This window comes from Lycorma delicatula, chromosome 8, assembly GCF_047948215.1.
Source record: "Lycorma delicatula isolate Av1 chromosome 8, ASM4794821v1, whole genome shotgun sequence".
Lineage (NCBI taxonomy): Eukaryota > Metazoa > Arthropoda > Insecta > Hemiptera > Fulgoridae > Lycorma > Lycorma delicatula.
The window spans coordinates 97,601,885-97,628,511 of record NC_134462.1 but is presented as its reverse complement, the minus strand read 5'-3'; the positions used below and the strand labels follow the sequence as shown (position 1 = coordinate 97,628,511).

Genomic DNA, 26,627 nt, shown 5'->3' with positions numbered 1-26,627 from the left:
GATTGTATTATGTATTTCGGTGACAACACGATGTCACAACGTAGAACATAAATCCATTTACTTCATAACTTTTTCCAAACACATTTTTCTAAAGCTAGACTTTCCATAACACTTAATGGTAGCACCAGATAAGTCAAACCACCTTTGCACTGTATATAGCAGATCTAATTAAACCATTTACACCATAAACTGTCAGACTCAGGTTAAATTTGTAACAGATACATGTCAGAGTAAAATAATTAAATCTGATAAAAGATTACTTTAAAAATTCAAGTCAAACATGATTTATTCCTATAATTTTTAAATTTTTATAAAAAATAATTAAAACTCTAACCTGGCATTCTTGATCAGCACATATATTTCCAATAGCTAATAGACCAGAATTATCTGTAGCACCACAGAATCTGCAAACACCAGAAACCATACCGGGTGTTTTGGTACTACTTCTAGCACCTTCACGAAATTCTACCATTGCTTTAAGAGTACATGAATCGGCAAGTAGAAGAGCCCAAAAAAGTTTAGTGCGACCACAACCTTCATGTAGATCAACTTTTATTGCTTCTTCTTCCTCTTTACAAACCTGAAATATAAAATTATAAAAATTAGATTATAAAGTAAATAATAAATATATTGCAATTATTTATATTTGAACATTATAAACCGATGTATTCTGTATATTATTTTATATGTATTGATATATTGCTTTCTAAGGAGAAAATAAGCTAGTTAATGTTAAATTGAGAATTTCAGAATTTAGGTGTTGGAGTTAAATCCATAACTACTATCACTCAATTACTTCCTGCTTAAACCATCGAAGTCACTAATAATGACTATGGTGCTAGGAAAAATAGTATACTGCATCTATTTACTAGCTGATAATTTCACTAAACTTGTAACAGCTTCAGAAATAGCATCAAATAAATTTCAACAATAGATTCTCTATTCAATACATTAGCATCCAAATTAATCCAAACACAGGAAATGTTTTCTTTATTTCTATTTTGTAGCTGTACTGGCTGACCAGCCATTCTTTAAATTATCTATAAAATGTAAGGTTATTGTTCTTCAGTTATTTAGCATTTTTTACATTATAAATAGTGTTTAGTAAAAGTTTATTTATTTTTTTACAAAAATCATATACTTTCATTTTTTTCTGTCTTGAATACATAATAATGTTCATAACTTCAAGAAAGCATTCAAAAATTGTTTCTTTTTCTGAGCATAATGGTATGACACGACAAATAGTTTCTGAGTATTGCATTAGACTAGGGACAATGAATACTATTTTAAAAATTTAAAGAAATTGGTTCCTTTTCACCTCAAAGGAAAAGAAAATATGATCACAAAGGGAACTACTCCAACACAGGATTAGTGAGAAAAAAAAATTGATCCAAAATTATCTACTATGGACTTCAATTGAGAATTACCAGCCAGTCGAACAAATACACAAACATAAGTACACAACTACTATTTGTTGTGAACAAATTCTACTAATTTAACTGTTTGCTGGGAACTAGTATTTGTTAGACACCAATTTCTTGCAGCTTGACGGAAATCTCGTCAGCCAGCTAAAAAGCAGCTTTTAACACCAGCAATGTACAAAAAAAAACTCTTGTGGGCCAAAGAACATGCTAACTGTGGCAAAGAAGACTGGAAAATGTTATGTTTTTTGAAGAGTCAAATTTTTATGTTCAGGGGTAAAGGGTTCCATACATTAGAAAAGTATCAGAAGAAATATATTATCAGCTCATATTCAACAATCATCTCCAGAAAAAAAATGTTTTGGGAGTGTTTCAGATTTGAAGACCCTTGTTCACTACTTGAAGTAGATGATATATTGAAAAGTGATGGATATATCAAAATTGGATATATCAAAATTCTGAAGGAATGGGTGTAACACAACTTCAAAACAAATTCCCATAAGGTAAAGAAGTGTTCCGAACAAGATTTGGCAGTCATGCCATACTGCAAAAAAAGTGAAAAAACTTTTCAAAGAACAAAACATTGAAGAAACATTGAAACATTGTTCTCATGGCCAGGTAATTCTCTAGACTTAAACCCAGTTAAACATTTTTTGGCAATAGTCAAAAGATGACTCTCAAAAATTAATTGTACAAGAAATGACCACAAAAATTATACTCATTACAGCAATAATATCGATATGGTTTCATGATAAAACCATAAAAAAATGTGTAGTACGCTTATTGAATGAATCCCAAAACGAATATGTGAAGTGGTAATGAATAAAGTAGGACATATTAAATACTAGATACTCACAAATTGTACAGGTATGATATTTTCCTTAATAAAGTTACTTTTTGTTGCATAACATCTGAGTTCGGATTAATTTGCACATTGCTGTAGATCAATAAAGTAAAAATTTGAGTATTTACATTCTATAAGTAAGTGAAATCAGCTGGAATTGTGCAGCAAAATTCATCAAAACCAGTTATGATAATTTATATTAAAAAAAAAGTAAAATTATATTATTTTTATGAAGAACAATATAGTAGATACTGACCTGTCGATGATGCATTCGTGTACGTCTGTGTAGATGCAAAAATCTATCACAATCTGCACAAAGACTGCCACACATATTGCACTGTATTATTGCATTTGTTTCACCATCATCATGATTACTGCAAGTAGGCTGTAATAATAACATTTAAAAAAAATTATATAAATATATAAGTTTTTTTAAATGGGCAAACGCCAAATAGGTTACTGCCATTTAAATAAACAAAGTAACAAAATTTGTATTTTATTGAAGTATGAAACCGTTACAAAATTTTAAAGAAAAGTTGCAGAAAGATAACTTTTTTAAGTATGACATAAAATAAATAAAGAGAATAGCATGAGGTTAAAAGAGACTCAAATAAAAACTCATTTTGGGTAAAAATTATTATAATCATTTGTATTTAAAAAAGATCTTCTTCTGTTACTGTAATGATTCCAAAGTAAGATACCATAAGACAAACAGGAAAATTTAAAAGTAAAATATACCATTCTAAGTACTTATTAATGCATTATCACAAATCATTTAAAACACATTTCTTTCTTATTAGCTTTTTATTAAATTAATATTAATTTTTTAAATCAACAAACAAAATAACTAAACCCTAGATAAACTAAACCCTGAAACCTTACAACACCTTAGAAACAGTACTATAACTTTTCTCATAAACATTGCTGATTTTAAACAATATTTTTGGCCCTGTGTCTTTTTTACGTTTAAGTAAAATAAATTTTCATTAAAATTTTTTTGCTGAAATTTTGCTAAAAGGCTTACACTTATTATTATTATTGATGTCACCTTTTTCTCTATTCGCAACCAACACACAGAGCAGCTTCCCATACTTAAATGCAGAAAAGAACACTGTCCCAAAACAGAATACTCTTTGTATGTATGCTCAACTGTTAGATTGTTACTACACACTCACCTCGAATGCTATCATTTACTATTCCCATATTTGCTGGTCCTTGGCAGTATTATACCTTCAGACCAAGGGTGGCTGCTGTTACCTGTAGTAACAGTAGCCAACCCAAATTTTGTTCATTCAAGTGTAATTTGTTTCTATTGTCCAAACCTTATACACTAACTATCCTAGAATTTTTTCTATTGCTCTCTTTGTTGTTTCTGGATTTTTCATTTCAATATATTTTTTTATTCGCATTCTTGATTTTCACTCCCTCTCTTTTATTTCCCAAATTCTATTACTATAAGCTTCTCTACCGGTTACAATACTTAGAAGACATTATGCAAATTATTTAAGTACAAATTACTTACATATGTGCAGAGAATTCAAAGTTTTTATCATTTTTATAAGTAGCAAAATCTATTAATTTTTAAATGATATTACATTATTATTCATCAGGTATAAAAGAAAATAATTTTATTCTATTAGTATATTAAATAAACTGACAGGAAAATTTGTTAAAAATGTCAATGAAAATAAAATAAGCCTCCTTCTCGTAAGTTGAAGTATTGTGTTGATTTACACAAAGACGATTCTGTTGTCTACTCTGATAGAGTTGGATATCGTTATTTTATAAGAATAAATGACTGTTCTTTTTACCGAAAAAAAATATTATGCATAAATGTTAGAATTCTTAATTTACTAAACATAAATCTACATGAATCATATTTATGGCTGAAAAATAATCTGATAATCCAATTTTTATCTTGAAAATTTGCTTTAACTTTCTAAAAAAGCCCCCAAAAAAATAATATTTCAGATGAAAATATACAAGCATAAGTGGATTATATTTGTTAATAGGCAAATATGGATATAAAAATATATTACAGTTTATATTATCAATAAAACACCATCATAAACACACCTAATTAGTAGCAAGCTCAATGTAAACTTATATAATAAGTACTTTAACACTTTACACAATAAGTACTTTTCGAATCCACTAATATATCATTAGTATAAAATATATATAATTTTCACTATTGTAGACATTAACTCTTTTATTTGTATTTTAATTAAAATTAAGAGTATCACATTGTATATAATATATTTCACAAGTTTATAGTTCTTGTTTTTTTTAATGGAATTAATGAAGTATTTAATTTTTTGTTTTCTTTTTAATGTATTTTTTAATAATACTGTTTATAGAAATATCATTATATTTAAGCCCATACTTATCATTATATATTTATGCCCATAATGTGTTGTTATTGCATGTAAATTTATATGTCAAAATCAATGTCAGTGCTTGCTCCAACATCGGCTGAGAGATGCACAGCCATAAGAGAATCTTTAAAAACGTGATGTCACACATATAGGTTTAAAATTAAAAAAAAATCCTTGTCAGTCATAAAATTCTCAAACCCCAGACATTTTTGCAACCCCACACTAAAAAACCAGGACTGTCTGGGCTAATTCCGGACATATGATAAGCCTACCATTAGTAAACCATCATCCTGTGTAAAATACATAGAATGTAATGTAATATCTCATTACTCAAGAAACTGTAGTATTAGTATTTAAATAACTGATGATGAATCAATGGATTCACAAAGTATGTAATATAGTAATTTTTTGTTAACCAAGACCCAACAGTGCCACAACCCAAAGGTAATAGCAACTGCAAATCGAAAATTACATGAATTGTGTTATGAACAGCATTATCCAGATCAAGTGACTCTTCAAGTTTCCAAACATGAAATATGATTTGTTGGAAAGAGACTTACACCAAACAATGAAGTAATTGATGAAAAAAAACATTTTAGAGATTTTCACAAATCATATTTTTCTGACAGCAACAGAAAACTCAAATATCGCTGAAATAAGTTTTAGAATTTTTTTAAAATACTGTGTTTTCAGAACTATTCAGGAAAATTATAAAATGTCTCTATGCAACATATTATACGACCATTTAAATATAAGTTGAATGTCTACATCAAGTACCATAAACAAACTATAAGTAAAGTGACACAAGACACAGCCACATCTGAAAATCATGCAGTCATTATCAGGAATAAGTTACCTGGTAATGCGAAGGTTAGTGTTTTATTCAGTAAGCTGAGAAGACTACTGCATAAATGTTAAATTTAAATGTACATTAAGGAAATTGTATAAATTTTGACGAAGTATGTAAATACTGTTAACGCATCCTCACAAAACACAAACTTTTATTTACCAAATATTATACTTTGATGTTTTATTGAAAATAAAATTAATTATTATTCATAAAAGAAATTATATAAAACCATTCTCTTATCAAATTTACTTAAGTAACAGCAAATGATTATACTTACTCTAGGAGGAGGTGGATTTCCATCTACAGTATTTCTCCACTGTGTACTAGATAGCCTTTCAACATGATCATTATCAAGAACACATAATGATGCAAGAGCAATCCATAAAGTAGGGCACCTAAGACAATCAGTTGGGTTGCGCTGTGCTTCAGATAATCTAGTTAAATTAATAATATTTTCTGCAATAGCTGCTTTTGTAACTCGTGCCCATACTTCTGACAACTTACCCTATTAACAAATTACATATATATAAGAACTAATTAGTATGTATAATTGTAATTATATTACATACAAACATTTAGTATATATATATATATATATATACTAAATTAATAGTCACTTAAAAAATAATTTGAGCTGGGAAATAGGATAAAACAGGTTCCAGAACTGTAACTCCAGTAGTTTTTACGATGTCTGACATAAAACACAAAATTTGGTGTCGAAAAACAAGTTTTTTTTTTTTACATTTGTAGTACAATAGTTTTGTTAAATGATTAATAAATGTGGAAGATTTAGTAATAAAACTTATAGAGAATTTAATTCTGAGAAAATTTATGTAAATACAGCCAATAAAAACTTTAAAAATTGTTTTTTTTATTGAAGCAAAGGAAATGAAAAATAGACAGAAAATTGTTATCGTCTTTCTGTACCTAATAAACATTCTTTTAAAAACGAAACCACAATATTTTAGCTGTATATATTTAATAATTTACACAGGTAAAGGAAATAATTAAATTGAAATGTATGTTACTTTAGAAATATTTTTAAAAATTTGATTGTATAGGCTGGTAATACTAACAGCTGGTCACAATGAAAATTGTGTACTTCGTCTGAATCTGTTGTTTTAAATTATCATACAGATAAAGGAAGTGTAGTATTATCATATTGTAGGGTAAAAATGCTGTTGCAATTTTCTAATGAGGAATATGCTATTATAATTTCTGTTTATGGATTTTGTAACAGAAGTTCTGAAGCTGTTCGATGCGAATATCAGGAGAGATTTCCTGGAAGGCGGATTCCAAATATGAAAAATTTTTTCAGTGTATCTGCATTTACGACAAAAGGGTCATTTCCGTGTTCGTTTTCGGTTGAACTTTTTAGTAAAGTTTCGGTTGATATTTTTTAGTAAATCATTGTTTTAATGATGAACATTGTTTGATTCAGCATACTCAGCATAGCATCAGCAGTAGTAATGGCGAATTTCATGTCGCACTGGTTTATCAAAAAATAAATTGTGGTGCCTCCAACAGAAAGAAAATCTTTATCCTTTCCACCTGCAGAAGGTTCAAAGTTTGCAGCCAACAAATTACCCCAGTGGTTAAACTTCTGTCATTGGCTTCTAGACAATGATGGTATAGTAAATTCAATTTTATTTACTGATGAATCCACTTTTAAAGAAACAGATTCTTCAATTCTAAAATTAGTCATTTATGGAGCAAAGACAATCCATATGGTATTATGGAAACTAGTTTCCAAAATAGATTTCACATTAATGTTTGGTGTGGCATTATTTATGACAAAATTCTGGGATCATTTGTTTTCAATGAAAGTCTTACTGGAGATGCTTACATTCATTTTCTGAAAAATAATTTGCCATCTTTTTGGATGATGTACCTTTACAAGTAGATTGCAAATGATTTTCCAGCACGATGGTTCAATGCAACAATTTTCTTTAGTAGCTAGAAATCACTTGAATGCTAATTTCTTAAACTGGATTGGACATGGAGGACCAATTGATCGGCCACCACAATCACCTGATTTAACGCTACTAGATTACATCATTTGAGCCCATATGAAAATGATAGTATACCAACAAAAAGTTAGTACTAAAGAAGAGTTACTCATTAAAATACAAAATGTTATTGAATTTATATGAAACGATCCTGAGATGATACAAAAAGCCACAAGAAATATTTTGCATCGGGCAGAGTGCTGTGTGCATTGTAAAGCAGGGAATTTCAAACAATTACTGTAACTGAGGTTTATTATTCTTTTACCATTTATCATTTTATGTACTTTATTTTTCTGTTCTGGAATATTAAGAATAATGTTTATTAGATACAGAATATGATTTTTTGTCTATTTTTTGCCCGTTTTGCTTCAATAAAAAGCCAATCTTTGAAGTTTTTATTTACTTTTTATTGGGTATATTTATATAAATTTTCTCAGAATTAGATTCTCTACAAGTTTTATCTAAATCTTTTATATTTATTAGTCATTTAACAAAGCTATTGTACTACAAATGTAAAAAAAACTTGTTATTTGGCACCAAATTTTGTGTTTTACGTCAGATATCTTAAAAACTACTGGAGTTACAGTTCTGGGACCTGTTTTATCCTATTTTCCAGCTCAAATTACATAAGAGACCACCAACCACCACAAAATTTGGGCCACAAAAATTACAGTAGGGATTTTTTAATTCAAAGAGCTGAAATCAAGGCGAAATCTTTCACTAGCCGTAACTCGAAAACAAAGTGTTTTCAGACCTTTGTCTATATGAACTTTTTTCATTATTTTCACCAGTAGAACATGTCCTGAAAGTTTCTCTATTTCTTTTTGGGACACTCTGTATAAGAATACATAAATATTTAGTAATCATGAAAGCTTAAAATTTGTGTTTTATAAAGATGTGTGGTTTATTAAAGCGCTTCAGTGCAAAACAGTATGGCTTGATTTTGTTATAAATGAAATCAATTTGATCATTCGATGAGAACTTATCAAAGATTTTGATAAACAGATTAGTTAACAGTTTCAGGTATAAGCACAGTACAATTTTACATGCCGGTTTTACTATAAATCTCTCCCCTCAGTTTCAGTAAATTCTCTGGCATTAATGTGTGATAGTATGTCACAAATTATTTTAAATATTTCTACCAACTTAAAATCATTCAAACTAGTGAGATGTATTGCTCACACAAGTATGAGTTATTTTGTACATATTCTATTGTTGATAGCATATGAGATTTTAATTCTTTAATAAATTAATCAGTAAATTATTCTTCACAAAAATACATGTTTCAAGAACTGCCATGAATGTTACTTTTGTTTTTAGACTGATTCACCAAATAAGCTCAAAGCTTGTGCATGAATATGGAACAGAAATTTTACAGCACATGTAAAATGCCATGGCTGATTGGGTAAGACTCCACCATAATGGTTGATTATATAAATGATGTTTGTTAGATAAAGTTTTTATGAAATGTCTATTAAAACTTAGAACAAATAAATAAAAATATTTTATCACTTTAATAATAATATTCTATAAGAAAAAATAACTTAAAAAGCAATACTTACAGCTGCCATATCCTTAACTAACTGTATAATATCTTCAGCAAGTCGTCGTGATATGCAACCTCTAATCCACCATCGTGGACCAACTGGATCCCTAGGATGTATAGATGTAGCTAATGAAATGGAACTGACACCTTTACCATCTTTACTTTTCACTTTTACTTGAACTGTTAATGCTTTAGCAATACAACTGAGAAAGACATCCAGAATGCCAACCCTGTAACAATCACAAATTAATAAAATCCACTTCATAGAAGGGTGGAAATAAATGTATTATATATAATTCATATAGTCAAACTTGATTGCTATTAAAATAAAATGAATAAAAAAGTAAATTACTATAATTAAAACGAAAAACAAATGTAACATTGACTGGCCAGGTTACATAGTATAAATTTTATATTTATTTTATTTTTAAATTTAATTTTAATATTAATTTTTTTAAATATGAGGTCATATTTTTATATATGTAGTTATTTTATTTAATTGACTTCATATGTTTTTGTATATATGATTGTAATTTTAATCTAAAAATTTTTATGTTTGATATGTAATTTTATATAAATATATCTTATACCCGCATCATCAACTGATGATGCGGGATCCTGTGAAAGTGCTTTTGGAATAAAAAAACTAAGGTACGTGTCATTTCATTTACTTTGTAATTCTGTACTTGGGTTGTTCAAGTTGGTTTTCGATTATAAAAATGCAATATATATATATATATGCATATATACGTATATACAAGTGATTCCCATCGCAGCTTCTCTTGTGTAATACGTAAACAGAATTTGAACATGAATATAAAAATCAAATCCTCAACACCCAACTTATTTTATTTTTTGAATTACAAGACATTACTTGACTCTCAATTAATGAGTTTTTGGCAAAGAAAAACCTGTAGTTCCTCAACCACCTTATTCACCTGACTTGAGTCCCGATGACTTTTTCCTGTTCCCAACTTAAAAAAAACACCTCAAAGGGCACCATTTTGTAACAGTAGAAAACATTTTTAAAAAATATGTAACCGACCATCTGAAGGATATTCCAGTTTCTGAGTTTCAACACTGCTATGAAGAGTGGGAAAACCATTTAAAGCGTTGCATGGCTTCCCAAGGGAACTATCTCGAAGGTGATAGAGTCCATGTATTATTGGACTGTAAACATAAAGTTTTTCTAACCGGACTCATTATTTTATTTATAGACCTTGTGCGTGCATGTGTGGGTGTGTGTGTGCGTGCGCGTGCATGCGTTTGTTTTGTGTGCATGTTTTTAATCTATTTTCTATCACTATTTTAGTCAAGGAATGGAAATAATTTAGTCAGTATTCACTTCTTATAATGGAAACGTCAAACCAATTGCCTTTTTGTCAGTTTGAATTTAAATCTATATTTTTATGAACTATAATAAATCATTTAATTGCCCTCTTTAACAAGTAAGAGATTGTATTACTTATTTTAATGTGATGATTTCTACTAATTAATACTATCAATAAATTTAAACTCAATTTTGGCCTTTATAACAGAGATATAACTGCACAATATGAATTAAACTCACATTTGAAAGATTCTGTATTTTTCTGAATAAAATATTTATACTTGTGTTGGATTTTAAGATTTCAATATGGTATTATGTAAATGACAGTGAGTTGTTCTCCTGACCTTTGTTGGTATCAGTAGGGACACCCTGACCTTAGAGGGTATAATAAATGCAATGTTTGTAACAAGAAAGATTACAATAACAATTAGAATTCATGAAAGAAATGATGATATTTTTATGAAAAAAGATTGTATGAAAGAAAATAAGGTAGCTTCAACCTCTAAAGTGATTTCATGTACAGCTTGATAAATCAAGACTATTATTCTATAAAGAAAATGAACAAGATTTTGATAGGCAAATAGGGAAAAGGGAGCTATATTATGAAAAATAATATAATAGAGGATGAGATTAACACGTCGTTGCTGGCTGGAGAGCATTGTGCTCACCCTACACACATTTTTGTTATAGTTTTTTCTTACAGTTCTAAGAAATATGATTGATTATCTACCTTTAGTACTGATGTTTAGATATATTAGTCATCATTATTTCTTACCTTATCATATTTTTTGTTGATGAATGCAGTATTCCTTTGTTCAGTGTCATATTAGTAAGCTTTTTGTGTTACGAAAAAATTAAGTTTTTTCAAGTGTCCATTTATGCATTTCAAAATTTTCTTACATTTTTACACAAGTTTGTGAGTAAAATGTCATTCTGCTATTTGTAGGGAACATAGTTACAATCTGCACAAAATGCGATAAAAATAAGGAACCAGACACCGAAAGCAATAATTAGCTAAAATATTACTCTGAACTATTTTAGCTACATGGGATACATTTTTTTCAAAAATCTGTAAAGTTGATTTTTCTTTTTAGTTCTAGGAAACAAATTAGTTATTGGTAGTGTAAAAACAATTTTCTTATAATTTGTAACAGTTGATTATTATTTTTTAATTTTCAAACTGGAAACTTAAATTTTTTTGCATAATAAATAAAAATAAGTGTAGGAATAAATTTCATGTGTTATGCAAATATGGTACGTATGGTGGTATGATAAGTGCATCTAAATTCTCCAGAAGCAACCCAAAAAAAATACAACATTTACATAAGTAAATAATAGTTATTATTAATTAGTACATGTCAAAAAATTAATTTTGTATCGTTAATTAGTAATAACGAACAATAAAAAATACTTATTTGCATAAAATTGACAATAATCGAACTACGAAAGTGAAAAAATCAAATGGTGAGTGGAGTGCTCACCAGCCAGTAACGGTGTAACATATGGCCTAGCCAGCAATGCTGGGTTAAGAACAATGATGAGCACTTTAATGAAAATTAGTAGAGCTGGAGAATGTAGAAGATATAAAATACGAGTGACAACACTTTAAGAAAATGAAAATTTCAAATTCTTATGGGAGAACAGTTAGATTAGATTTGCTTTTATGAGCAACAGGAGATGCAGCAGGCACCTCAGCCATTGATTTAACTTTTTGTGTCATCCTCCAGACAAAAAAACAGCACCAGCACAGATGGTTGGTATTCCACTTATTTCTAAAAAAGCAATTTTATTTTTTAGTTAATACCAAAAGATAACGTCAGCATTACTTGAAAATTAAGTAGGGAAAGAAAGAGAAAAAATAAACATTAAAAACAATTTTTTTCCTAAGAAAACAAACATATAAGTAATTGTTTAATTGAACACAGAGGTTTTAATTTTAAAACAAACCTATTAACATGAATAAAAATAATAAAGTGGTGAGCAAAGGGATCTATGAATACAACTAAAATGTTGGGGCATGTGTACAAAATACTAGTACTTATGTTTAAAAATTTATATGTAATAAAATAATAATAAAAATAAGCAAATTTATATGGGAGTGTAAAGGATTTTCATCTAAATACAAAATTGATGAATAAAATAAGGCAGAATAACATAAAAAATAAACAAAATCATCCAAGAAAGATCAACATTTTATGGTTATCAAAAAAAAAAAAAACTATTTATAACATTTTGTTTAAAATCAAACTGAAAATAATCAATAATGCTGTAAAGAATCCTTTTTAATACAAAGTAATAAATACCAATTAAAGGGAGTTTGACAAAAGAAGCTTTCTGTAAGACTAAATACATCTAGTACCTTAAATAAAAGAAGGCTGTGTTCCATCATGTCAGTGTCATCACCAAAATATAGATACAATGTGGTAGAAAAGTTAAGTTGTTTATGAGTAGGTAGCTGACCTAGCTCACTGGGCTGGTCTAGTGGTTAACTTGTCATCGCAAATCAGCTGATTTCAAAGTTGAAAATTCTAAGGTTCAAATCCTAGTAAAAGCAGTTACTTTTATATGGATTTGAATACTAGATTGTGGACCAGTGTTCTTTGCTGATTGAGCTTCAATTAACCACACTTCTCAGGAATGGTCGACCTGAGACTGTAGAAAGTTTACCTTTTTTCACATTTACATATATCATCCTCATTCACCCTCTGAAGTAATACCTTATGGTGGTGGTTTTGAAGGCTAAACAGAAAAAAAGAGAAGGTAGCTGACCTACTGATTATGAGAAGATGTTAGCATGACACCACAAAAAAAGCTAGTTAGCAGTGACTGAATTCTTATGGCACTTATCCGAGAAGAAAGGAATAAAGAATAGGGAAAGGAGAAGAAAGAGGGCTCTTGGAAAGAGGATTAGTTAGAATGGTAAAACTATGATGAAATAATTACTTCAAAACTATACAAGAAATAAGAATGTAGAAGATATCACAAAAGGGAAAATATGATTTTCAAAATATAATACTGTAACCAGAGGCTGATCTGGTCATGGACAAAGAAACACTAAAAAAGAAAGTAGATTAATGCAGTGAAGTATTGCATAAAGTTTAGCAGATAAAACGAAAAGGAACTGCATGAAGAAGAAAGTGGTAAGAAAGGTAAGAGAAATGAAGGAACTACTTTCCAGAATAGATTCAAGGGTTTCAGGAACAATCTGTCCAGTCGTTTCAAATTTAGGGTTTCTGGTGGGATTTCACCACAACTGAAAGATTAAACATTTAAGAAAGTTAATTCTTCTTTAAAAAAAGAAGTAAATTCAAGATTCTACTTAATTCAGGTTTTGATTGATTTTTGATTTCAATTTATAAAAAGAGTAAGATTTAATTAACCTGTGACAGTCAAACTGAGCATCTTGATCTTTTGCTGAAGCCGCTATACTAAAATCAGTTGGAGGAAGATGGCTTACACCAGTCAAATTCGCTAAAACAGTTGGAGAAACTTCTGGAAGCATACGGCGAACCAATCCAGTAACCTGTAAAAGCAGTACTAAATTAAACAACAACAACAGTACTGAATAACAAAATTTTTTAAATATTAAGCTGATGGTACATTACATTAAATACAGTGTCATCATAGAAGAATACTGAGGTTTCAGTAGCTCAGTTCATGGTATTAGGAAAATTTTGAGAAGTTATGTTGGTGGCACTGAAAGCCTCCACCTAAGTTTCTGTAATAGCCATTTTAACTGCTGCATTAATTTCTGAATTGTTGTTACTGAGATGTGTTCCTCTGTTTACTATATATTCTCTTCAAGAAAAAACACAGTCTGATATGAAAATCACATGCATATGAAAAGGAGCCACCACCCCATTCAATATATTCAATTCAATTGGTTAGAAAAAAAAAAAAAATGGTACACGTTCTAATACAAAAATCACCTGGAAGACCACCAATATAAAGAAAACAATGTTGAACAAATTAGGCAATCTGCAATCAGAGTTCTAATAAATCCAACGCTTTTCAAAGCCTTGAATTACAAATTCCAAAAACAATCATTCATAAAGTTCTACAAAAGGTTTTGCATACAAAATTCAGGTACTGCAACAAATAAAATCACCTGATACAGAAAAACATATCCAGTTCACTATTGAAATTATAAACAAAATTAGTGAAGTGCATAATTTTTAAAGTCTGTTACATTACAAATGCTCAAAGTAACCTAAGGATGCAGCCTATCCCTCCTGCTTTTTAATCTGTTCATGGAAGAAGTAATAAATGAACTAAAAGAAAAATTTTAGAGTGGAAAAATTTGTCTAGGAGCAAGAACACAATCTTAAGATTCACAGATCATTGTGTCATTATAACTGAAAATAGGGATAAATTATCAATAAAAAGAAATAAGTAATGAATGTTATACACAAAGAAAGAAACTGTACTCTAAAGTAAAGAAGAGTAGTGTAATAGTAATTACACTGAGAAGTTGTGTTAAGATAGATAAACATAATATATCAATAGATACACAATTTTGTTATTTAACTAGTAAAACCAGAAAGGATGGTATAGAGTACAGAAGAAATCAAAAGCAGACCAAAACAAACCAAGAGACAGCTTTTATGTAGAAGAGAAATTTGTTAATATCAAACACAGATTTGAGAAGTAGAAAGAAATTCTTCAAAATATTTGTATAGTATAGCTAAATATTTGTATGGTATTGTATAGGTATTTATCACAATAAGATATGAACTTCAAAAAGAACAAAATGACAAACAATAGAAGTTTCAGATTTTAATTATTTTTAAAAGCCTCACTGTGAATCAAATAAGAAAAAGGGATAAATGTTTAAACTGTAAAACAATAACTTATTTCTCCAGAAAAATTTTTGTTTGAAATCTGGTAGTATTAGAGATCTGGAGCTACTGTCACAGAATCACAAAAAAAGAATAAGATTGGTGGACCAAGTATTAAGGAATCTGAAGTATTATAATGTGGTTCTAGAAGGCAGTGTAGACTATAAAATAAGATAGACTGATTAATAAAACTGATAAAGAAGATAGGGTTTTTGAACATATCATTATTTAGACAATAATATAGTAACATACAGTAAAATGGATTAAGAGAAAGGAAGCATTAAAACACTCAAAACAACTAGCTGATTAAAAAAATTAGATACATCAAAATGAAAAAACAAACCTGTCGTTGTACACGGGCAGAACCAGTATGTAAAAGGCTGAGCAGATCATTTATAAGTGCGTGTTGTTGGGCTAGATAAGTACGACCAACAGAAGATCCACTCAATGCAAGTACCATTGATAACATTTCAAAACAGTAAGTGTCAGGAGCACCTACATCACTGTTGCTACTTACTCCAGTTGCCAATGCTGAACATAATTTAGATTCCCAATCTTCACGTAGCATCATTGTCTCTCTCCTTATAGCTTGTACGATATGAGCACAAACCTGAATGAGCAGAAATAAAATTTAAGTTTTAGTATTTTGTACACAACCAAAATATATATATTTCATTAACAAATATACACATGCACACACATATACACAAAATTACTTATTTATTTATTAATATAACATAATAATAATATATGTAGTAAATTCAAATGTCTCACCTTTTTTCATTGTTAAACTGTTTATTAGTATATACTACTTTACAAGGGTGGTTTGAAAATTCTGTGCAAAGTCCAACGGTTGGCACCACCAGAACACATCAAGGGGATTTTCATATAGTAGTAGCATCTTTTTCAAGAATGCATACCAAGCTTTGAACATGAAAATGCTATTACCTAAATGGGTGCTGTGATTGCTCACAGTTGACAAAAAACAAAATCGTATGAGGTATTCCATGAACAGTTTACAGCTGTTTCAGCAAAATCCACTGGATTTTAAGCATTGTTTCATCACTACAGATGAAACATTAATACACCACTACACACCTGAGACCAAGGAACAATCCAAACAATGGATTGCCAGCAGAGAGTCTATACCAAAGAAGGTGAAAACCATCCTTTCAACCAAGGAGATTATGGCGACTTTCTTTTGGGATTCACAAGCAATAATCCTCATTGACTTTTTAGCAAAATTTCAACAATACAGGCAAATATTGTGCATCATTGTTGGACCATTTGAAAATCAACTGCAAGAAAAACGTTCACAATTGGCCTACAAAAAAGTCCTTTTCCATCATGATAATGCACCTGCTCACTCCTCTGCAATTGTGGCCACAAAATTTATAGAGTTAGAGTTTAAACTCATTCAACATGCCTCCTTTTTGCCAGATCTGGCTCCTTCAGACCACAGTTTATTTCCCAATATGAAAATATGGCTGGCAGGAAGATTTTATTCAAACAAGGAGGTGATTGCAGGAACAAATACCTGTTTTGCAGAGTTGGAACAATCCTATTACTTGGAAGAGATTATCAAACTGGAGCAACATTGGATGAAATGTATAAACTTAAAAGAAGACTGTTGAGAAATAAAATATAGTCCTGAAAAATTAAATGGTTTTTATTTTTTTGCATATTAACATTCATTTTTTATAAAAATATTAAAATTTGCAAAATTGAAACAGAAAAAAGAATACACGTTCTATCAGCCATGTTTAATTAAAGACTAATTATTATTTAATTAGATTATTTTACTATGATTGCAAAAGACTTTCATAACTTGTTAAACAGCAGATAAAATATGATAACATTTTATTAAAAATTGATTAAACAACATTCAAATTAACTTTATATCATTAACAACTTGCTTTCATATAAATGGAACTTGTTCTACCAAAAACCTGTCAAAGCTAATTGTCACCTTCACTCAGTTTCTAACAACATATTTGTTTTAGAAACATAAGGAAACCCCTCAATTTGTCTTTTAAAGGACAAATAATCAATCACATTATCATTGCTCAAAAAACATGATAACAGAAATCTATACTGCAACAAAATATCACACACTATATATAGCTAAGATGAAAAAAAAAAGTTAAGAAAATATATGAGAGTTGTAAATAATTTAAAAAAAAACTTTTTAAGCTTGAATCAATGAAATCGGCAGTTGAAAATAGAAATAGGCAATGAAAATAGAAATAAAATCTTACATTCATAAATTGGAAGTAAGTGAGAAGAAGGTGTTTTAAAATGCTTTCCAAAAAATTAAAAGTGACACAAAATATACTAAAACGCAAATAAAAGCATATTTAAAAAATAATTTTTCTTCTCGTTTTTTGTTCTCGGTATGAACATATCTCAAGATGAAAGGAAAAGACGCTAACACTCCACCTCAGAAATTGCGTTTGTGTGTTATTCTTTATACAGTTACGAGAATGAATTGAATAACAAGTGAATATAAAATATAAAGCTGATTACTATTAACAGCAAAGCCAAACTTTCCCATTTTTAACAGAATACTATAGAATTTAAATCAGTGGAACTGACTTCTCTTCCCTATATATCATATATATATTTAAAAGCTCTATTCAAAAAGTATCCAATTATATTTTTGAAAAGTATTTGAATGCAACCAGTAAAACTTGGTAGAATGAAGCACTAATATCTGATACACATGGATGTTTTTTTATAACCTAATGTAACCATTGTGTTTTAGTGCAACAGGTGCTTATCACATTTTTATTTTATGTATAATGATGGAATGTACTAAACAAAGTTACCACACCAAATTCTGCCAGTAGCTTCATGATACCACACTTGAAACATTTCATCAGATTAAGCAGGCTATTGGAAATGCACTTATGGAAGTTCCACAGAGTAAAAAATCTTACAACCATTTTTAAAATAGCCGTACTAATAGCAGGACATCAAAAAGCTGAACTCTAAACAATGAGCACAATTTAATAATAGAACATCGTCAACTGAACAAATTCTCACCTGAGAAAATAGTAAATGGTATTCAGCTTAGCAATGGTTCCATACATACACAGAGTGGTCATGACATTTGTGCCAAGGCTGCTCTTGCTTGAACAGAAAGAAAATTTTTTTTCTAATTTTTACATACACAGGGCATTCTGGAGGTGCCAATGGTGATCCCAATTTACTTAAGGCCATGGCACCTGATAATGCATCGTGGGTGCATGTTACAACCCAGAAATCAAATTTAATTATTACAGTGAAAGTCAAAATCATTTCCACAGCCAAAGAAACCAAGACAACTGAATATAAAAGCATGTGATTTTTTTTTTTTACTGATGCGTAGTACACAATGAATATGCACTAAAAAGCTAAACTGTCAACAAACATTACTATCTGAAGGTTCTGCATTGTCTTTGTGATGGAGTTCAATGCAAGAGATCAGACCTGTGTAATCATACAAGTGGTAGTTACATCATGCTAAGCACCCACCCGTTTTACAGCTAATCCAGGATTTCTTGGCCAAGAATGAATTCTTCAGGCTTATCAGGATCTTATTCATCAGATGACTCCTTGTGATCTCTAGCTGTTCCCCAAGATGAAGATATCTCTGAAAGGCATTCTGGTTTGTCAGCTGAGAGGACAAAACGATAAATGTGACAATGTAACTGCAGGCCATTTTAACAGAGCGTTGCAAAAATATTTCTAGCAATGGAAGGATCTCTGAGTAAAATGTGTGGAGTCCCATGGGAACTACGTTGAAAGAGCTTTGATAAAAGCCACTAAGCTATTATTTTCATAGTATATAATAGCACAATTTTTAACAGAGCCTAAATTTATATAAACTTTTCTATAAGCAAAAAGTTAAAATTTACCTGTTTCTGAAGATGTGTTAGTTTGCTACGACTGAATAAAATTCCAACGACATGCTCCTTGAGATCATTACTTTCTTCACCCTCTTCTCCTTCCAGTCTCAAAAATGAAGAATCCTCTTGTTCTCCAGTTATTAATTTGCCAAACACCTAAAATCATAACAAACTGAATGAAAATCAAATATATAATTAAAATTAAAATAACTGAAATCAAATGTATAGTTGAAAAACCAGGGCAGGTGCTAGCCAGTTCTCTAACTTTGTCTGATAAAAAAATCAAGGAAGTCACATGACTTCCTTGTACACCTATTAAATTATGTATACACATTTTTTTTAAAATGAAAAGTACATAAAATTTTATTTCATTAATAACTTTGATTTTTTTTATTGTTATCATTGAATTATTATTTATTGTATTTTTTTTTACAATCAGAGGAATCCATAAGTGTGACCTTTGAAAAGTTGAAACAGGCCTATGGGGAACATTGGTTATCAAGAGCACAAGTTTTCCACTGGCACAAATCATTTTTGGAAGGGCGAGAACATGATGAAGATCAACCTCGCTCAAGGAGACCTTCAACTTCAAAATCTGACGAAAACGTTGAGCGTGTGAGGGTTCTTGTGAGATTAGACTGTCGTTTAGCAATAAGGATGATGAGTGAATAGTTAAATTTAAACACTTTCACCGTACATCAAATTTTAACAGACGATTTGGACATGCGAAAGATTTGTGTGAAATTGGTGCCGAAAAACCTCACAACGGAACAGAAGGGCAATCGAAGAAATGTGTGCATTGATCTTCTTGAGAGCATTGACAATGACCAAGAATTCTTCAATCGTGCGATCACAGGTGATGAATCCTGTATATTTGAGTATGATCCTGAAACAAAGCGGTAAAGCAAAGAGTGGCACACTCCGTCATCTCCTCGACCGAAAAAATGTCGAATGAGCAAATCAAAGATCAAAACCATGCTGATTTGCTTTTTTGACAGTAGGGGTATCATGCATAAAGAATTTGTTCCTCCAGGACAAACTGTCAACCAAGTGTTTTATAAAGGTGTCCTTGAAAGGCTCAGGAAAAGAGTGATTCGCATGAGACCAGACATTGCAGACAAGTGGATGCTTCATCATGACAATGCCCCGTGTCACACGGCCTTTTTTTATCACGGAATTTTGACCTCAAAATGCATTCCTATGATTCCTCAACCCCCCTACTCACCTGATTTGAGTCCTTGTGACTTTTCCTTTTCCCGAAATTGGAACATATCTTAAAAGGACGTCATTTTGGTACTCTGCAGAACATTCAAAAGACTGTGACCGACCAGTTAGAGCCTTCCAGCGCTGCTACCAGGAGTGGGAATAACGACTCCGCCAGTGTATAGCTGCCCAAGGGAACTACTTTGAAGGGGATAATACTGTTGTTTGAAAAAAATAAAAACTTTGGTAAGTAAAAAGTCAGTCTCATTACTTTCTCACACACCTCGTAAGTACTACTTAGGGTATATCGTTAATCTCTCAATGAGGACTTATTACTGCAGTTAAGAAAAAGTCCAAAATCAAAATATTTTGGGCTTTTTTGCACACTTTTGGTCCAGTCGATTGCAATCAAAAGGGGAGGTGCACAACTAGATGTTACAATAATCCTAAATCCAAAGTTTCAACATCCTATGGCTAATTGTTTTTGAGTTATGCGAGACACGTAAGCAATACATACATACGTACAGACGTCACACAAAAACTAGTCAAAATGGATTCAGGGATGGTCAAAATGGATATTTCCATTGAAATCTGAAAACCAAAATTTTTCACAATCAATACTTCATACAAGAAAGTAAAAAGGAATGAGGATAGAAAGGGACTTTCTCACACTGGAAATTAATGATGTAGTTTACAATCTGCATGCTACAAAAAACAAAGCAGAAAAACTACAAACACAGAAGAATGAGAGTAGTATGGATGAGTAAGAAGTAAGATTTAAGGAGGAAAAGAAGTATTGAAATAAGTGAGGAATTGTTAACAGCAAGAGAAATACTGATGGAAATGAGAAAACTTGATGAGATTTCTTATTCAGAGAGTGGTATCTCTACTTCGTATGAGATATGAACCGACAAGAAGAAAGAGAGATAATTATAAATCTTTAAAATAGTATACAGAGGAAAAAGAGAAAATAAAAGGGTAAGCAATGGAAACAGTCTGTGAAAATACAAGAAAAAACAAACTTGGATTATAATGAGGAGGAATAGTATTATAAAAAATGATAATGACTGAAGAAAAGACATAATAAGAAAGAGGAAGAAAAAAGAATGGCATGATGACTGGTATTATGAAAAGACAAGGTTACAAACAGACAAAGATAGGTAAAAAGAACAGACAAAGCTAGAGAAACTGCTAGCACCTACCCTGGTTACATTAAACAAAAGAAAAATATTCTTTTAAGTAAAGAAAAACAAGTTAGAACATAGTCATGGAGATTAATTTAGAAGGTATGAAATTTCTCATGCATGTTTATAAGTTATTAATTTTTTTCTATGAAAACTTAAGCAATGCATTCAATTTATTCTTTAAAAGATTAAACTTTACTGGCAGAAGTAACAAAAAAGTAAATAAACCCATTACTCACTAGTTATTTACAAAAGTAAAATTTACTTCAAAATTATTTTATAAAATCACCTGTGATGTAATAAGTCTGAAAACTTTTAGTGTTTCAGCCTCAGTATTATGTTGCTGTATTGCAATAGCTGAATGCTGACGTCCATATTTAATCGGTTCACCTGGATGATGTTGCTGCACTCCTCCCAGAACCCTTATCTGACGGAGCCGCAAAGAATTATCTGGTCCTTTTAATTCAAGACGTAATACATTATGCCTTGTATCTAAAGGAAGAAAAATACCATAAAATGAACATTAAAAAAAAAATTGTACAATAATACAATTATTCTTAATTTCTCTATTATAAAAAAATTAATTCAAATAAACTGGCATTATTTAATGGAGTTAATAATTACTGAAAAAAACAAGAAATGAGATTATTAAATAAATCTATTAACTAAACATATTTTCTTTTAAAACCATAAACTGTTCTTTCTTAATTCTGTCAGGCAAATAAGTCAGTGTTTAATAAGCAACTCCCTTATTTGTTTTTCCTCTTCATCATTTGCCTCCATTATTTACTTCCCTTTTACCTGATATCCTAAATTTTGTCTTTCTACTTTTTCCTGTGGGATCTAAATTGCCTTTTTTCTATTTGAAGGTTCTTTTTGTTTCCTTCCATCTTTTAATGCAGCCCAGCCATCTCAATTGCAACAGGTTACTACTTACTAATTAATTAGTTCCTTTCAAAATTCTTTTATAATGGCAGTACTTCTTACAGAGACTAAGTCATATCTGTCTTACTTAAGTCATACTTGAGAATGGTATGACTATTTCCAAGAATAACAAGCTTTCATGTCACACTTACTTGGCAAAGTAAGAAGTAAAGTGATTTTCTGTTCCTTTCTTAACTGAGCTGACCATGTTGTTGCATGTAAGTACACCAAATCTACTGAAATGCAGGGAATATTTAGTCACACAAGTGACACCTATGTTCTGTAAATCACAGGTAATGCATATGTAACAAAAAATATTAACGGAAGAATAAAAATATATTATTCTCAAAGGAAGTTACTCTGACTGATGTCTTTTGTACCTCAAGCACTTTACACTTGTCACATCCACAATAAACATCAGAATTGATAGTATGCAACAAATTAATTTACTATTTCTTTCATGAAATTATGCAATTCATTGCCTCAACTGTGAATTAAAGTAACTGAACTAATACAAATCACATTAGGTTATGGCTATGATTGTTTAAAATTAGTAACTTAATGGAAGATTCTTACAGTAAAATATGTATCTCATATTTAATGACAGGCAGCTCTATGCAATCCCAACCACAACACCTTTGTATACAAGAATGAAGAACCTCTATTTCTTCAATTACATGCATCTATTTTCTTCTTTTTTTTTTCTTTTTTTTTTACCTGAATATAATCTATGGCTAATGATAAATCTACTACTTTAATATAATTACATTAATTCTAATAATAATATAGTAATATAATTACACATACCCAATAAAGTGCAGTTTAGCCAACCAGTGGCCCTACTTTCCACTTCAACAGTACGTAACTTAAACAACTCCTCACAATTCAACCCAGACAAGAAAGTGACATTTGACACTTTATTCTAAAAACAAATAAAAAAGTCAATTAAAAAGTGATAACAAATCAATCATCAGTTGTTAAAATACAAACATAAAATAAAAAACTGCACAGAACACAACATATGTAATAAAAAAAATAATAATGTGGCATCAGGTAATACAATTTTAATACTTTAGTGAGTGTGCAAATAGGAAAAAAAATACGAGTAAATGAAAAATTCATATATCTTTTTTGCTGGTAAATCAATAAAATTATTAAAATGTTATAATGCGTACATTAATTATTAATCATATTTTTATTTCTTGCAAAACTAAAGTATAAATAATCATCATCCATCCTTGATTGTATCTGTAAGTAAGCAAGAATATTTGAATAGATTTTAAAAGAACTTATAGGATAAATTTATCTTAACCTAAATTGAAATTTATATTAAAACATTCAAAAAAGTTATTCTCCTGTCAATTTTTTTTCTATATACTCACACTTTTTCCCCTTATCTAGTGACTTAGGTAGGGGTCTTTTAATAATCTACCACTTAAAAAACTTGTACTTCTTCCATATGGTTTTTAACTAATTAATAAAAATTACTATAATAATATTCTAAAATTAATTAATCTCTATTCTTTGTATTGGATTTAATTTAAACTATTTCCCTAATGATTTACATCCTACTATTTACCATCTACTCTTCCCACTCCGTCTCCCTACATACCCACTATTCCAATATAAAGTATGTCCATTTCTTACTTTTCTCATTTATTTATCCTGGTTGTTTTACTCAATCCTACAATGTTAATTATTTTCTCTAACATACAGCTATTTCAACAACCCTACTAGTATCAGACATAACATTCATGGGTTAATAACAAATGGAAACCAACAATTTGTGAAAAATATTTCACAAAACAGAATATTAATAAAGATGGGAAAATAAACATCAATCAAAAATAGAAATTAATAAAAAAAATAATTATCAGGAATTGTAAAAATAACAAAAGCAATAAGTATGCAATTATATGTATATTTAAATACTGCAGTTAATTGAGGTAAGAATGAAAAGTTTTTTCATCAGAAATTAACAATAGTGGAAAAACACATAAAATTCAGGTAAGTGTTTTTAAATTTAAGTAGTTATAGATTTCAATAACGCATTCAAAATACTGCTTGTGTTAGAACAGATTGCCGATGTGATCTTGTGTGAGTCATAAAGAATATAATGAACCATTCTAAAGGCAGTTATCTAATGGACGTATCATCGATGCATCACTGGAACGTATAAGGATCCATGCATTCACCTAAGTGTCTTAAACACAGACAGTAAATGATGACCTTTTCCCAGTACTTATCTTGCAATGATAAAAACTCCAAAGTAAAACAGTATCTTTGATATGTTAAAGTTTATTCTCAACACGGCCACCTACCCATTTTGCCATCCTACCCAGCTGTTATCGACTACTCAACATATGAAGGAAGCCTCCTTGACAGCTGAATCAGCTCATTCATTGCTTGGAATTCCTATATACACATATTATATACTGAAATCAAACTACTGACTACTGAAATCAAAGAGACACACATATAGTATGTCTAAAAACTGAAGGCATGTACTCTATATACATAAATAGTATTACTTAAAATTATCCATTAGTACAAACAATGCTACTGTAGTAAATCAGAAAAAGACATCATAGACAGGATCCAATATTCATATTGCAGAAAGTGTAAAACAGTCATAGTCTTATCAAGAAATCACCAAAGCTCAATAGAACATAAGCATACATATTTGACGTACACAACTAATGCTACTAATCATGTATAATATGAAACCAAAATTTTCAAACATACTCATAGAATTTTGAGTTCTGTCATACAATTAACCTGTGTTATGTGTTTATCAAAATATAGACTACACTTTTATATGGTGAGTACTGTGAATTTCTTAGAGAGTTAAAAATAATTTAGGTGTATTATTAATTTGTAAACAACATTTTCATGTACTTGTTGTTTTACTAGCTGAAAATTTGAAATCGGTATCCATTGAACTTTCAAATGAAATATATTGAATTTTTAATAAATGCTCAGCAAATGCCATAAAGAGAGGTGAAACATAAACAAAAAATCATCAGCATACAGTGAACACAAGGTGAGTTTTTCACACAGATTGCATTTTTTTTTTTTTGCTAAATAATTAATAAATAAAGTGATACTTTAAAAACTAAAATAAGGTACACACTTATGTGGTAAATGAAACTGGAAAATATTAATCCTGCCTCATAGAAAGAATTTAAATTTTTAGTAATTCTTGAATAGAATGTAGTATATACTTCTTTATTCCCTTAAAGGTGTTTAATAAACCTCTCCACTGTACATACATTTCTCAAATTCCTTTCTAAAGCTAAAGAAGAAAGCAACAAATTGTTGATGCATAAAGAAAGCAATTTACATAGCTGCTTCAAAGGCAATTAGATATGTTGGAAGATCTTCTCATCAGCATTCACATTGTCAAGTATAATTCTTTTACTCCAGAGAATTCTTTTCAAGATTTCAAACCAGGCAATAGTTCACCATTCTCTCTCCATTAAGTAACAAAAAGACACTCATTGACAGTGTAGGAAGATAAATGGAGCCTGGCTTATCTTAATATTTAAACATAATATTTTTGTAACTGATTTATTCTGCATTTGCATAAATGAATACTTACCGCTAAATCACGACAATTGTCAATGTGTATGTAGATCATACGAGGATAAGAATGAGGTGGACAAGTCAGGGTTAACATTTTAGTTTTATTGCGATCTTCATCTCCAGATTCCCAAAATGTTTCAGTTGAATTATCAGTCAAACTGCCAACCATTGCCTGCCTTGATGATGCTTTTATATCAATACTGTGAGTTAGATCACGCAAAGTTTCAACACAGTTGCTGACCTGAAAAGAAAAACAGAGTTTAAGTTAATTAAATTGAAAAAAAAAGTTAAATAATTCTACTAAAAAATAAATGTATAAATAAAATAATAAGAAAAAGCAGAAAAATTTATTTAAAAAATTCTCATTCAATCTTTACTAAATTTTATAAAAACATTCCTTCAAAAGTAATAAAAAAGAGCTATAGCTAAGATCCCTTAATTTTTTTTTTTAAATTAAAAGTTTTTCTTCAAATTACACATTCACTCTCAATCTTAGAACAAAGATTTTTTTTTGAAAACAACTACAGAGTTTATTATGGTCTAAAAATTGTAGAAAGGACATGGAGAAGCTGATACTTTATTCAAATTCAAGTTTTTTAACATTCATAAACCAAAAATCTTTTTA

The 26,627-nt window shown here is 29.9% G+C and overlaps 1 protein-coding gene across 2 annotated transcripts in view; it reads right to left on the bottom strand.

The window, feature by feature from the left end:
• LOC142329562 (E3 ubiquitin-protein ligase MYCBP2-like) overlaps positions 1–26,627 on the bottom strand; it is a 482,039-nt gene that overhangs the window by 21,017 nt on the left and 434,395 nt on the right. For both annotated transcript variants that reach the window (XM_075374241.1, XM_075374242.1), the window contains exons 25-34: positions 26,019–26,243; positions 23,225–23,339; positions 21,783–21,985; positions 19,116–19,262; positions 15,560–15,826; positions 13,759–13,901; positions 9,065–9,278; positions 5,771–5,998; positions 2,522–2,650; positions 335–580 (exon numbers count right to left, since the gene is read on the bottom strand). In XM_075374241.1, coding sequence (XP_075230356.1) covers positions 335–580; positions 2,522–2,650; positions 5,771–5,998; positions 9,065–9,278; positions 13,759–13,901; positions 15,560–15,826; positions 19,116–19,262; positions 21,783–21,985; positions 23,225–23,339; positions 26,019–26,243 — 1,917 coding nt within the window. The remainder of the gene's footprint in view (positions 1–334; positions 581–2,521; positions 2,651–5,770; positions 5,999–9,064; positions 9,279–13,758; positions 13,902–15,559; positions 15,827–19,115; positions 19,263–21,782; positions 21,986–23,224; positions 23,340–26,018; positions 26,244–26,627) is intronic.